This window comes from Etheostoma spectabile, chromosome 18 (assembly GCF_008692095.1).
Source record: "Etheostoma spectabile isolate EspeVRDwgs_2016 chromosome 18, UIUC_Espe_1.0, whole genome shotgun sequence".
NCBI classification, from domain to species: Eukaryota; Metazoa; Chordata; class Actinopteri; order Perciformes; family Percidae; genus Etheostoma; species Etheostoma spectabile.
Genome location: NC_045750.1, coordinates 3,856,480 through 3,871,612, shown reverse-complemented (window position 1 = coordinate 3,871,612; position 15,133 = coordinate 3,856,480). Strand labels below are relative to the sequence as shown.

The following is a 15,133-nucleotide window of genomic DNA, read 5'->3' as shown; positions in this document are numbered from 1 at the left end:
ATAAAAACCCTAAATCTATTTAATAAACACAGTACTGTGAGTTAAGGTTGTCAATGACAGTTTGAGATCAGTCTATAAAAATCTGACTTTGGGTAATTTGTTTTCACCTGGCTGGGATAAAAACTAAACTGTTTACATGTTTCCTCCTGGAAACAATGCACTGACACTTTATAACTGACTGCTCTGACTCATAGGATGCTCTTCAGCCATGGCACTTCATGTTTTTAACATTTACAGTAACTAGTAACAACCAGATTGAATCAATTGGCAACCATTTTGTGGCCTCTAGTTGCCCCCTTTGGCAACCACCTGTTCATTTTTTTATTTTTTGTATAAAAACTTATTGAACTGGAATCTTTCAACAAAAAAAAACAATACTTAATTGATAGGCTCCATAAAGTTTAAACACTTTGTTCGTACACAACGTTTCAGCTCAATCAGCTGTTATATTACATGTCATTTAGCTGACACTTTTATTCAAAGTGACTTACAGTTGCTATATATGTCAGTATATCTAAGAGTAATTCATATTGGAAATGGTTTGAATGATTAAAAATTATTAACTTAAAGTTGTCGGGATATTATTTTGAAAAATATTTTTTTTTATACTTTGAACACTTTTTGAGAAAGATTACCTGCCTTGCTATTTTAGCAAAAAATAATACATTTTGACATTTCATTTGACATCACCAGTCTTTATCACAATACAATATTTCTCTTCACAACGATATCATAATTTACTTACAGGGTTCTAGAGTTCAATCAAAATTTGTAAGGGTGCGACTTAAATCCTAGGTCGCACCGGTGCACCTAACGTCCTCGCGTCCGCTGCCTTTCAACAAATGAAGCAATGTCGTTTTTATTAATATGGTTTAATGTTGCGTTACATGACCCATTTCTTCTGTAAAGCTGTGCCAGTGTGGATCTCTCTTCTTACTCTCCGCGCAGCCCCGCCCACATTCACCCACTCACGGTTCCCCAGCAGCATGGAGAGACACAGCGCCGGTCCACACTGCTGACATTAGTCTACAGTTGTAGTTGTTATTAACACAGCTGTATATTGTTGAGCATGAGAAGGAAACCTGTGTTTGTACCAGTGTTTCTGTTGATAACTCTGTTATTGCGGCCGGCACGGCAAAAAACACAGAAGTTATTAAAATCAACTAACTTCAGTTCGTTGAGTAACAGCGTGTGAGACGTAGCCTGCTGGACCTGGGCGAGAGATGTGACCCATGGCCAGAATATCATAGTTCATAAAAATGCAGTACAGTGATGATAGATATTTCATACTCAAACTTGTGTAACTCAGCTGACCCGCCATTCAACCCGTGCTGGACCCATTCACAACGAGTCAGCCGTCACTCTGTGAGTAGGCTAGCGTACGCTTCAGTCAAACGCACTCCTTCCTATGTCTGTCGGGTTTTTTTTCAAGATTTTTTTCTTCTTCAATTTCGGCCTTTATTTTGATAGGAAAGCTGAAGACATGAAAGGGGAGAGAGAGGGGGAGAATGACATGGAGAAAAGGGCTGCAGGTCGGAGTTGAACTTCAACAATCATTGAATTAATATAACTCACAAAAGGCAACTAAACTTAAATGGAAACCAAAGTGTTCTATTTAATAAGTACATATAAGGTGGGAATTTAAAGAGATGTATCCATATGTTCACTTTACAATGATAATATTGGATCATTGAATTGATATATCGATCCAGATCAGTGTACTATTGTTCAACCCTTGTGTGCATGTAGTTACTAAAATGGCTTTAAAATAAATCTTTACGGACCAGCAAAGATGGCGTTAACAAACACGAGCAGAGAGATTCGCTCATTATTGCCACAGTGCTGCAGCACAAGCTGTTGAAAACTCTTCACTCTCTCTCTCTCTCTCTCTCTCTCACAAACACACACACACACACACCCCTCTGCTGAACAGCTCCCACTTCCCTCTGCTCATGATTAACATGGAAAGCAGGAATATTCGAATAAAGTCCTCTGTGACGCACTCGTCAAAGCTGCTAAATCCATCGGGCTAAATTGGTATTCATGGAGGCTTTCCTCTCAGGAGTCGGTGCTCCCTGCGGACCAGACAGATGCTGGACGGCCTTGATTATGCGTGCAGAATGGCATCGCCGCCCCAAATCTACCAAGAAGTCAAAGCCATTAAACTATTCCAGCAGCAGGAAGAAAGTTAATGCAGTTTTCTTTTCTGCCTATAGATGAACAGAGCAGCATTTTGATAAGCAAATGGATCGTTTAGGTATATACATTTACTCTACAAACGTAATTGTACATTTCAATGTCAGTGTTGGGAAAACGCATGTTAAACCCACAGCATGCAGACAGCTGATTACCACGAGAATGGTTCAATATTATAATACATTAGAAACAAGACTTAAATACTGTCTGTAGACGCCCATGGTGCAAATCCAACACATTGTGAAGTCGTTGCTCGCTGGAGGAACAGTTGTAATGAAAGCACTGGCTCATAGTTTACGCTGGTTCTTTCCAGATGTGTATTCTGACCAGAGTGAGAACATCACATCCTCGATCTTTGAACTGTGGGCATTAAACGGGATGGATACTGTATGGAGTATTCCTGATTTCTAACCTGGAATTGGTCGCTCTTTCCATATTTTCCCCCTGACTCTGCTGTTATGTGGTGTGAAGTTTTAGAAGGTCACGTCTAGGCATTGGCCTGGGCCAGTTACCTGTTTTAAGGTATACCGTGGTATAGGGCTGGGGGATATGGAGAAAATCAAATATCACAATATTTGTATACAAATACCTCTATCAATACCGCTAGTAGTCCTTTTGGAAAACATTTACATAATGAGATTTTAGATAAATAATGAGTAATGTAGATTTAATGACTAAGTGGGTAAAGGCAAATAATTATATGGTAAGGTCAGAAAATGATGTCACTTTACTGTAATGCAGCCTTTAAGACCAGGAAAAGACTACTCTTATGCCATATTATGATATGAGGAAATCCAAAATCTAATCCATCTTCTCTATAGTTTGGATTATTAAAACACAATACATATATTCGAAATATTTGTGTCCATGTGTGCTGCAGGTTGTGGGAGGACGGCTGGAAGCAGAGATACTACAAGACCAAGTTTGACGTGGACGTGGAGGATGAGGACTTCAGGAAGAAGGTGGTCAAGTCGTACGTGGAGGGTCTCTGCTGGGTGCTGCGCTACTATTACCAGGTAACGCTGAAATCACTCTGTCGCTTCATTTACATGTTCACCAGTGGCACAGACTTTAAATGGCTCTTTTCTTTTAACTATCATAATGATTTTGGCAACCTGTGACCCCCCATGTTTCATCGAGCTTCTACACAAGAAAACTGCTTTAATTAGCAGTAATTAAAAAGAATTAAGCACCACGAGTTGGAGATGAACCTCTCCAATCCTGTTACTGGGTCTAAACGCAGCTTTTTTCTGCTGACTGTTGTCTTCAATGCGGGGAGGGGGGGGGAGGCTGTTGTTAAATGTACTTCATTGCAGTATTTTCAAATTAACACTAGCTCTAATAATGGTTAAATCATCAGTATGTTACATGAAACACTGTTGTGGGAGTGTGTGCTGGATGTTCTAGTCTTCAGGGGACACAAAGGTAAAATCCAAGTTGGAAGACATCATAGAACGCAGATATACGATATATTGTAACTACAAAGTTGACAATAATTGTGACATACCATCTTGAACAGTGCATATAGCACATCTACCAGATAACTATAAAGTCATAAAGGTTTGACTCCAGCCAGGGACCTTTGTTGGACCCCTTCTCTCTCCGCATGAAAATCATTAATAAAAACATAACATTGTCATGTTTGACAGAAGCTTTGCTACTTTACAACTCAAAGGTTTTCAAAAGTGCTTTGCATTTCAGTATTTGCAACTAATTAGACAAATAGAACTAATCCAGCTGCTATAGAAGTTCCTGCACATCTGTTTTTAAAGTAGTCTGACATTTTTTTTCTCAAGAAGAAATGAAAGTTTTGTCAGTTTGAGGAACTCAACCACAAAATAAATCTGTATTCAGAGATCCATGAAACATGCTGAAAAGATGTTGGTTGTATTAAGTTATTAACCATATTCATGTTTACAGTTGATCATTTCAGATCGAACTGACTCATTCTGTCTAAAATAAGACACCGAATGGACGACCAGTGTTTTTAAACAGAGCGACAGGTTTTATTTTATTGTTGAAAGTCAAGAACTCCTTACTTTGAGTGTCTCAACAAATAAACCTCCACACCGCAGAGATATTACTGTCTCCACTTTATTGTTTGCAGTGTGATTATACACTAAATCATTTTTATTCTTGTAAAATATTGATCTTTATCTTGAAATTAAATTGTCAGCTGTGGGCCCTCTTCAGAAGAGCCGGTGGTGTCTCGGGCTGAGTCGGGGGGGATTTGTTCGTGCTGATTGTGAGCTGTCTATATGCACGCTCTGTGTGTCATGTTCGCCAATCCAAAGCCCCTCTCAGGGGGCCGTTCTGGATGAATTCATTAGCGTGCCCTGCGCGGACGGGGACGTGTCTGCTCTCTGCTGCAACACATTCACGGTTCTGTTTCGGCGTCGTCCACCACCACCCCCCCCACCCCCCCCCCCCCCCCCCCCCCCCGATTTATGAGCATGCACACGTTGCCGTGCGGGGTTCATCCAAAACACAAACTATAAAAGTTTAACCCCAAATGAGAAGTTTTTTTTCTGAATAATAAGACTGAGACTGAGCATCAAAAGAATCAACTTTCCTGATTTAATCCTAATCTTTTTTAATTTTCCAATCTTGATTCTTAAAATCTCAAAATCAGACTTTGTGTATGTGTCGTAACGTCCTGGCTGGGGTTCCTTGTTACATACGGCAGCTTTATTGGCCATGGTTGCCTAATTAGTTGTTTAGTATTTTTTTTATTTTTTTTTTTATTTTTTGTGTATTGACTCCTTCTAACACAACAGGCCTGTAAATGCAATCGGCCTCCATGACGGTTATAAAGTTAGTTTTTTTGTTAATTTAACTTTATGGTGATTTGCGCTACTGTTGATTGTATGAGTATAGTGAGAGGTGTTTACAAAAAAGATATTCGAAACACCTTTTTTACAAAGATGTATCTGTAATTTGCCCATTAAACATAATGCCATATTCAGACATTCAATACGTTTTCCTTTCTTTTGGAGTGAAAGTGTGTATGGGGTATCATTTTTCTTCTGATTTTACTTTTTTCTAATTTAGTTTAAAACAAAGTGAATCCAGACTTGAATAATAATAATAATAATCAAAATCCAGTAGAATGAGCAGATCGTCTAAGATATTAATTATGCATTTTGTCATATTTGGTTTGTGAAGGCCACTTGGTTTCAATTTAAACAGAACTGATGGTCCTTAAATGTTCTAGCCAACTTATGTGAAACACAAACTACTTTTCATATTTTTAACAATGAGGGATCATGTATGATTTAAAAAAAAAAAAAAAAAATTATGTTGGCTTCAAAGTTTTGACACGTAGATCAATTTATAGAATAATCAGACTGAGTTGTTCCCGTTACATCTGACAAAACTCTTCATGTATAACACTCATTTCTTTTCTTTTTCTCGTTTGTTTTATTATTGTTTAGCACAGGATTTAACTAAAATGGAATTTCCATCCTCCTTAAGACTAGAGTTGAAATTAGTATTTAAATGGATTGAGAATTAATCAACTATTTACTACCTGATTGTTTCATGTCAAATTTGCTGTTTTGAAGTTTCTCACGGGATTGTTTGTTTTTATATCGTAATTGACATAATGGACACTTTGTTGGCCGTCACCTTCCATTTGATAGACTTAATGATAAATCAGAAAAATACTAATTGATTAGTGATTGATGATAAAAGCATTTTATTAGTTGCAGCCCTAAAGTGGGCAACATTGTTTTCAAACTCAAAAACTCAAAAGGATTAAATCCTCAGCGGGAGACTACACGTGTCTTTGCCCATCTTTTTGTTTCACTCGTTGATTTACTTTGGTAACATGGTGATTTTCTTTTCTCCCTGTCAGATGTTATGAAACACGACAGTAAATGTATTTATTTGTATTGTTGCGGTTTGTGATCTTTGACCCCGCCGGGCCAAGGTCACAAATGAATTTCTCCTCGGGACAAAACATGTCGTCGCATTACCATAAATGATCTGTGCCATTATTTGAGTGTGGAGATTGGAGCCTCCTCCAGCTTTTATCATGGTAAAGTCCCATATTATCATTTGAATGACCATCTTTAATAATAGAGTGGTGAGATTGGCTGAGATGTGAGGATTGGTGGATTTATCATAGAGGGTCTCGTTTTCTCAGAGGTGGATTGTGGGAAGTGAAGGTCGTTGTTCAGTGCAGTACGTGTTTATTCAGGAAGGATAAGTGGTCCCAAATGTTGCATCTGCAGGGTTAGATTTCTATCGGTCCTCATCTGCTTTGCTCTCACATAAACATTTTGAAAACAAAACGCAGAGCTGAGGAAGAAAATGGTTTTTGAGAGGCAAGAGACTCTCAGCAGGTGTTGGAGAACATTTAGTCCCCAGACGCTCAAGGGTTCATGGTACAGTCTATTTTTCCAAGGACTGGCTCGGTTAAAGCTCCACTGTAGATCAAGCAACATAAATGAACCCCCCCCCCCCCCCATGGCATTGAAGTTTGAAAAACAGTATAACAGTTTGCGAGGCACCCTGTCTGATCAAGTTTCAGGTTTTTAAATGTCAGCGTAGCCACGTCAGATCGGATTTAAAGCTTTGGGCTGCAGGGGGACATTTGTGGGGGAAAAAGGGCAACGAAAATGAAAAGAAAAGGAAAAAACACGCAAAAGCTTTTGCCAGTCAGGAAATTACTTTCATGTCACTTAAAATGTTCTGCAAGAAACAATCAAAACCAGCTACTAACGGTTGGCTGTAGAGCAGACATTAAATTAAACTGACTGTAGTTGACAGATGATTAATCTTCACCTATTAATAAGTCTTTAATCAAACGGAAATGCCAGCTTTTTCATTTCTGTTTTATTAAATTAAAATTATCTTCCAGCTGTGGACAAAACAATTTGCTATGGAGAAATATAATGGATAATGTTTCACTATTTTTTTGAAATTTCTCGAATTTAAAAACTTTAAAAAATAATCCACTGATAAATCATTTGTGAAGATATTGTTAGTTGCAGCCTTGGTTAAACGCCAAATGCACAAGCTGTGCAGCTCACGGCCTGTTTGGGGTTTCTTCTGACATGTGAAGTGATATTAAAGTCTGATTGTTTCTGTGTTTTTTGCAGGGCTGTGCCTCCTGGAAGTGGTACTTCCCGTTCCACTACGCTCCGTTCGCCTCCGACTTCAAAGACATCAAAGGGATGTTCACCGACTTTGAGAAGGACACCAAACCGGTAAGAATGGGCTAAAGTCTTACTTCTTTTGTCTTTGTTCTTTTTGTCTCCTCTCCAACTCCAGATCACGATCTTAGAAGTTCTTTTTTTTTTTTTGTTGAATAATTACAATCAAATGCTAGTAAACCCATTGCAAAGGAAAGTCATTTTGTGTGATGCCCTAGTGGAGGCGTTATTCGAAAGATCCACTGAAACGTATCTGCTTGTACACGCCTTAAAATCTGGGGTTGGCATTTTTCAGGAAAAAGCAAAATAAACGACAGGATTGTAAAACCCTTCCCCTCCTCCTGCAGCGCTCCCCTTTCTGTCGTCAGCCCCTCTCCTCATAAAGTAACCTGTACTAGTCATTTATTTCAATCATCCCCATTGTCGCTGTTATCCCGACGCTGTTATATAACCTGTTTTCATTGTAAAGCCCTTTTGAGACCTACTGTGATTTGAGGCTTTAACTCGCTGCAGAACGTGAACTTCAATTAGCCTCAGCTGTGATCTACGGGTAGCGAGGGCTTAACTATTAGCAACATTTTCGGTCATGTCCTGATATTGACACATGCATTTCTTTTATTGTCAAACACTCTTTTCAACTCTCTTTGAGATGTCCGTCTTCCTTGTATTTTGGGTTACTTTGCAGTGTAGACAGTTGTTGCCAATGGTGGAATTGCAACTTTTTCAGCAAGATTTTTCTTCCATTAAATCAGGCTCCTAGAGACGGCTCTCACTCTCTCTTAACCTGTGATTCGCTGAAATCACAGGTCAGGTCATATTCTAAAGCTTGAAAATCGTCAAAATGAGATGCACAAGTCTAGCTTAGTTTTCTATCTGACTACTTTAATTACCATATGAGGACAGATTATTGTGGAAATGTCTCTTTTTGTGTTAAATAAGGAAAAAAAATGTTAATGCATGTTAAAATACTCAAAGAAAAGGGCTTGGAAATGAAATGATTAGTCATTACTCACATTAGCACACAAATGTGTTTTATATCATGTCCTGGATCACAAAAAGAAGTTGAATATCTGCCGAATAATGATGTTCAATAAAGACGAGACAAGACTGTTGAGAATGAGTGTGTAAACCACTACTGTGTGTGTGGTTGTTGTGTGCAGTTCAAGCCACTGGAGCAGCTGATGGGAGTGTTTCCTGCCGCCAGCGGCAACTTCCTGCCCCCAACATGGAGGAGCCTCATGAGCAGTCCTGTAAGTGTCGAGTCCAGTGACAATTTAGAAGTCAAGATATGTTTGGCTAATATAGAAATATTTTTCTTTTTACGTTAAATGCTGACTTTCTCGTAGCAGAATAGTTTTCTTTCAAACTTTTTACAAGTTGTATTTTTTCAAGTCACTTCACCTTTTAAATTTTAACACTACTTTTAACACAGGATTCTCCCATCATTGACTTCTACCCCGACGACTTTGCCATTGATCTCAACGGCAAGAAATACGCCTGGCAGGGTGAGTCGTTTTCCCACTCAACAACTCAGTTTTCATTTCTAACCGTCTAGTTCCAGCTATTTTTATATCTTTTTTGTGTTGGGATTCTACAAGGGACGCACTAATTCCTTCCCATACTGTGTTTTCTTTTGTTTTTCTTTAAATACAATTAGAGGGTTCGAGTCCGACCTGTTGCCCTTTGCTGCGTGTCATCCCCCCCATCTCTCGCCCCCTTTCATGTCTCTCTACTGTCTGTACACAATAAAGGGAAAGCTCCCCAAAAATAATCTTTAAAAAAAAAACAAAAAAAAACACTACAATATTGTTGTGGTATCGATATTGAGGTATCTGGTCAAAAATATTGTGATATTTAATTTTGTCCATATCGCCAGCCCTAAATCCAATACATAGTTTCTTCCTGGCGTAAGTCATGTCACTCAAGTTGTTGGAGCATATAACAAACACTACAAGCCGTTAAATTCCTTTATGTGCTTAATTTTGAAGGTGTGGCCTTGTTGCCGTTCGTGGATGAACGTCGGCTGAGGACGGCTCTCGCAGACGTTTACTCCGACCTCACATCCGAGGAAGGTAAAAACATCAGTGTAAAAACTCTGGATTACTGTTTTGTAATTAACCGATTGTGTTGTAACAAATGTTTCTGTGTTAAGGTGATGAGTGTTTGACAGACGTAGCTTCCATATTTATGATTGTCACTAGGTCTGCTCTCTCTCGTAGTCGATTAGTCGATTTTTCACTTTCATACTGAATGATTTATTTCCAAGAAGCGTATGAGCACATCTCTTTTAAACAAAAAGATTTGAAGTGTTGCTTTTGCACGATTCTTTGTGTAGGACCTCCGATCTGTCGATTAAGTCGACTAAGATGTTCTTTGGAAGTTTGACGTGTAGAAGTGAAGCAGGGTGAACTGAACGCAAATTGGAAGTTGTTAAATTGTTAAGAGATATTATTCAGATTAAATTGAATTTAATATGTATTAGTGGTGGAGGCTGGGGGGTGTGTCCTTGACCAACTTCCACTTTGCTTGTTTGAAAGCCATGATATCTTTCTCCCATGGGTGGGCAAAATTCTAAACACCTATCACAATTTTCATGCCATTGGACCTTTTTAAACTAACGAATCTTCAGGACTTGCCTATAACATGTTCACAACTTTTTATAATAGAAAAACTTTACTTGTAGCTCTTCTTTTTAATTATGACCCACAACCATTTACATTTATTTCATTATGGGACAACTGTACAGTGACACCTTTTCAGAGGAAGGTAGTTTTATTGGGACAAACTCAAGACCTCTAACAACCATTTAATATACTTTTGATTGTACGCACTGCTGTGACTACAGGGAAGAAAACAATTTGATGCAATGAAAAGTATCTCATTTATTTAACATAAGACAGTTTTCTCTCTGTTTTGGATGAGTATATCCTAAAAACATTTACTGTTGGCTCATCTTCTTTCTTCCTTTGATTATCTGTTTTGTTGTGTTGGTTTTTGAGACTTTTCACTTGTCTTTCCATTCGTCTATCCTCATCATCTCTCCATTCTTCTACCATGCAGTTGAGAACAATTAGTTATCACCAGTCTGCCCAATAATCCTTGTTTTTCCCTCCCTGACCGCAGCCACTGTCTGTCCTCTGTTGCAGTGAGAAGAAACAGCCTGGGCAGCGACGTGTTGTTTCTCGGACGGTCTCACCCGCTCTTCGACTTCATCCACGAACTTTACCGAACAGAATCTCACGAGGTGACAAATTCAAATCAAACTCTTAGAATTTTTTTTTGAAGCCTGAAACAGTCTAAGCACTTTTTAGGCAGCGTTCAGACAACCTGCGTTGGGCGTCTGGCAAAAACACGTCTTTCCATTGATTTTGAGTGGGGGTAGATGCTTATACTTTTTGTACCAAGTTTCCCAATTAACTTCTCAGAGTTGCGTTGTTTAATTACTTCTTAAATAATATTAAATATTTTGGTGTATAGTGGTGTAATGCATCGTGCAGCTGACAGCCTGTCATCTTAACACGTGTCTGTAGTAGTAATAGTAATAATAGTCTCTTTCTGTGGTTCTGTGTGAAAGATCTGCATTACTTGCTGCGTCATTCTGCTGCAGATGTGTTTGTGTAGCTGAGCAGGTGTCGCCCGAGTCGGATTTGGTCTCGTTGATTAATGCATTTTTAAACCAAAGCAAATTGTTGTTCAGACTCATGTTTACTCACTGGGTGAATACTTGTTAATGAGCATTTCTGAACGGTGAAGCAAAACAATACAGCAGCGTGTAAACTGCAAACTTTATCCAGGACTCATCAGATTTGGCTCAAACTAGACGATACAGGCAGGAGCTACTAAGGATCTTAAATAAACAAAGATCCATCTCTGCACACATCCTAATAATAATAATAATAATGGTCCAAAATGATTTGATGAAAAATTGCATATTTTTAAAGGAAAACCTATTTTCTTGGAGAAGGACCCCTAAACAAACGTGTAGACACGTCAAATTATCAATATCTTCTGTGCAAATCTGACACATTGTCCAAAATGGAAAGAAATCCTCCCTTGGGGAACCTAAATGTGATTAGTAAATTTCATGACAAGTATCCTCTTGTTAGTGGGACAAAAGCAACTTGAAGTAATTCTCTATGATGCACATTATCCAATAAAGGGTGAGGTTGTGTAATATTTTAGTGTTGAAGCATAAATGGCTGTATATTCTGCTAGTGAGTGAATCAAATCATCATTTCTTACTTGAAACAAACTCCACTTTTCCTTACATCAGGACACTGAGATCCCGGCAGAGCTGTGCCATGGAATCCTAGGTACATTAAATCTTGATGACAACCCTATTTTACCGGATAAGTAAGCAAACGACTGCTTTATTCTCACTTTCGTACATTTCGTCTCATGTTATGTTTTTTGACAAACATTTACACACTGAAGGCGATCCAGTTCAAGTGTGACGACACCAACTTGTTTATTTATTTACTTGTTTTCTGAATTGTCCATCAGACCAGTGACTTCACCCATCCCAATGCTGCGTGACATTTCACAGAACAGTGCAATCTGGTAAGGACCGTCTATCATCATCATCATCTCTACTGTTTTCTGAAAGTTAAAGTCTTAAGAGTGGAACAATGTGTCATATTTGCAGCTTGACAGGCTGGATCCTGATGTATTTATAGACACATTATGCTTAAAGTTGTGCTGCTATTTCTCCTACTTAAACGTGTGCGTGTGTGTGTGCGTGCGTGCGTGCGTGCGTGTGTGTGTGTGCCTGTGCCACATCCTTTTATTTTTAAAGTGTATAATTAGCAGTGCAGCAAATCTGTTCATTTTTCAAATAATTTGTTTGAAGACATCATCTTGACGGTAAATGTTTGAAATCTCTTTAAAAACATCTTAGTTTTGATAGGAAGTTGGTTCAATCATCGATATCCCATTACCAATTGGCACATGGCTAGACGTGTTCTTATACCAGTATGCAGCCTTTCTCTGAGTAAATAAAGACATTTAGGAATGTGGGAAATGATGAGGTAATTTAGACGAGGCAGGCTGAGAAAGACAACCCCTCATCGCAAGAATAATCCTCTACATCGGACAACACAACCTCCAGATCTCTGTGTTGAAGGGGAAGATTCTTCCTTTTAGAAAAGTGAGCTAATGGCACTCTTTTTGTCCTCGGTTGAAAATGATTTTCTTCTGCTTTCCAGTGTGAAGTTCAAGGATCCCCACTTTGCAGAAGGCTTTGTGTTCAAGGCAGTCCTCCTGTCTGGAGCCAAGTGAGAGAATTTTCTTGAACTTTATCTCAGAAATGCTTCCCCAAATATTAAAGCCACTTTCTTTTCAGGTGGGGAAAGATTTTCAGTTTGCACCCCTCGTTATTAAAATCTGGAAATATTTAAAAGTCTTAGTGATGTCACTTTTATCAGACAAACGGGAGTAAATCCATTTGTTGGATACATTAATTGTTGGTTTGTGGTCATTTTATGGGATTTGTTGCCAATGCAATAGTAGAGAATAATTGTTCACGAAACAGTCACAACTTTATTGGGGTATTATTTTCTTAATGTGAAACTGTAACACTATTTAACCGCCATGCAGCGGCAGTGAGAAGTTACTGCAACCTTTTGTGGATTTAAAAACCCGACCGTAAAGTTCTTGCAGTACAGTCCTACTCCTCGAACTAGATTGTAAGGTTGTATACAAAGGACACTAAAAAGATTGGAGTCCAGTTTTACTCACCTGCTGCTATTTTAAGATGCAGTTGAGAAGTTAATTTTGAAGGTTTTTTGCATCAGTTCCTTTGGTCAATTTTCATCTAATGGTATTTTCACTTTTAATTTGATTTTTAATAGTTACCAGTCTATCAGTTGTTTTTTCTTTTTCAATAAATTGACATGTATTGGTAAATTGAGAAACATCTGCTTTAGCCAAACAACTCTTATTTCAGGATGCCCAATAAGGTCCTGAAGCCAGGGGACTGGGAGAAGGGGAACAGGGAACCATGGAGGCCCCAGCTGGGCTTCAACCAACACAGGCAGCAGGCTCACCTCAACCAGTCCGGCTTCCGTGCTCTGGGGTAAGTTTCTCAGCTACTTTTTACAGCCTTTAAAAACGTGGGAAAGTCGCAGCCTTAAAATGTATAATGTAAAAAAACATATATACAATATAATCTTGAATATTGACTGAGTGAGTTTAGCCTTTTGTCAGGGGCAGAAGTGTGTGTGTGTCATGCAGAACACAAATTAATAAGTTTACGTGCAAAACATAATTTCTCGATTATATTATCCTGAGGAGACAAAAATCCTGATAAAAAATTTGCTCAATTGCACAGCCCTACGTGAGACAATAACATCTTTAACACAGAAAGTATTATCCACAAAAAGCACATTTTGAAGATCTTTGTCCATCCACAGTTGAAATGTCACCTGTGTTGATTTCACTATGATGAAACGGTATTTTATTAAGCTGTCCACCTGCTTCTAAACCATCCTGCAGGGTATGGGGATATTTGTAAGTGTTAAATGATGAGTGCTGATTCTGCAGTGACTAAGTATTTATATCTGGGAGAAGAGTACAGTATTTTAAAATGGAAAATGTGTTAAAATGTTTGCACCCCCACCCTCCGAACGCTCCCCATTAACCAGCCATCCTTGATTATGATCTAAGCTTTCTCCTCCACACATTGATATTATCATTAAGGAAATGCGAATAATTGAACATCTGGCTCGGTCCGACTGTGGCGTGTTTGGGAATTAATTATGCACAGATTTGAAGAAACAGAATGTATTCCAATTTCTTTTTTTTTCTGCAAAACTAAGTCGTTAACTCAGTAATTCAGGCAGTTATGTGCCTTGATGGGGCCACGCAGGCAGGTGCTCAGAGGGTGGTGAGCAGAAAAACCTGGAGAAAGAACCTGTTAAAAGGATCGCTTTTGTAATGCTTTGATTTCAAATGATTGACTGAGGGATGAGTGGTAAGTCAAGTCTGAGGCAAGAAGCCAGCTTTGTACACCTCAGCTGGATGGAGACTTCTGGAAACAGCTACCGGAAAAACACAAGTTTTGCATTTATCTTTTGGTATATATTTGTAATTAAGTATTATAAACTAAATGGTAAATGGACTGCATATTAAGTGCTTTTATCAGCTGCTGGCCTGAACATCAGGAGCATTTTGGGATTCAGTGTCTTGCCCAAGGGCACAACAACATGTGGACATGTAGAGCTGGAAATCAAACATCCATCCTTCTATGTCAAGTCTTATGCAGGACGGTTGAATACAAACCTCAATAACTCTGTAACCATTTCATAGTAGTTTAAGAAGGGCTTTCAGCATCCTTAAAAAATCTAAAACAATATCACAATGTCTGGTTGTCTCAACCTGGACTTGAAGTTACTGATGGAAAAAACAATCTTTGACATCGGTCCAGCATTAAACGAGATCAAGCTACAACGTAAGTTAATAGGACAAGTGTCCAGCTTGTATAACACCTTCACAAAAGTTCTTGTTTTGCTGCTGACAGACTCAGATTATTGTGTAAGTGTCTGACAACATTATGAACATTATGAAAATAATTTCTCAAGAGGTCGACCTTTCTGTTAAAGAGTAAGATCTTTTTTTCTTTTCTTTTTTTTTTTTTAAACATAGAAACATTTGAAATTGCATTTGCACCACCAGACTCCATGTAAATAAACAGTATTTTTACCATTGTAATATACACTCACCGGCCACTTTATTAGGTACACCTGTCCAACTGCTCGTTAACACTTAATTTCTAAGCAGCC

At 38.5% G+C, this 15,133-nt stretch overlaps 1 protein-coding gene across 5 annotated transcripts in view; it reads left to right on the top strand.

Annotated features, from left to right (window-relative positions):
* xrn2 (5'-3' exoribonuclease 2) overlaps nucleotides 1-15,133 on the top strand; it is a 45,567-nt gene that overhangs the window by 12,128 nt on the left and 18,306 nt on the right. For all 5 annotated transcript variants that reach the window (XM_032543794.1, XM_032543793.1, XM_032543796.1 and 2 more), the window contains exons 18-27: nucleotides 3,077-3,212; nucleotides 7,302-7,409; nucleotides 8,516-8,605; nucleotides 8,788-8,860; nucleotides 9,344-9,427; nucleotides 10,502-10,599; nucleotides 11,629-11,708; nucleotides 11,859-11,915; nucleotides 12,560-12,628; nucleotides 13,300-13,428. In XM_032543794.1, the coding sequence (XP_032399685.1) occupies nucleotides 3,077-3,212; nucleotides 7,302-7,409; nucleotides 8,516-8,605; nucleotides 8,788-8,860; nucleotides 9,344-9,427; nucleotides 10,502-10,599; nucleotides 11,629-11,708; nucleotides 11,859-11,915; nucleotides 12,560-12,628; nucleotides 13,300-13,428 (924 nt within the window). The remainder of the gene's footprint in view (nucleotides 1-3,076; nucleotides 3,213-7,301; nucleotides 7,410-8,515; nucleotides 8,606-8,787; nucleotides 8,861-9,343; nucleotides 9,428-10,501; nucleotides 10,600-11,628; nucleotides 11,709-11,858; nucleotides 11,916-12,559; nucleotides 12,629-13,299; nucleotides 13,429-15,133) is intronic.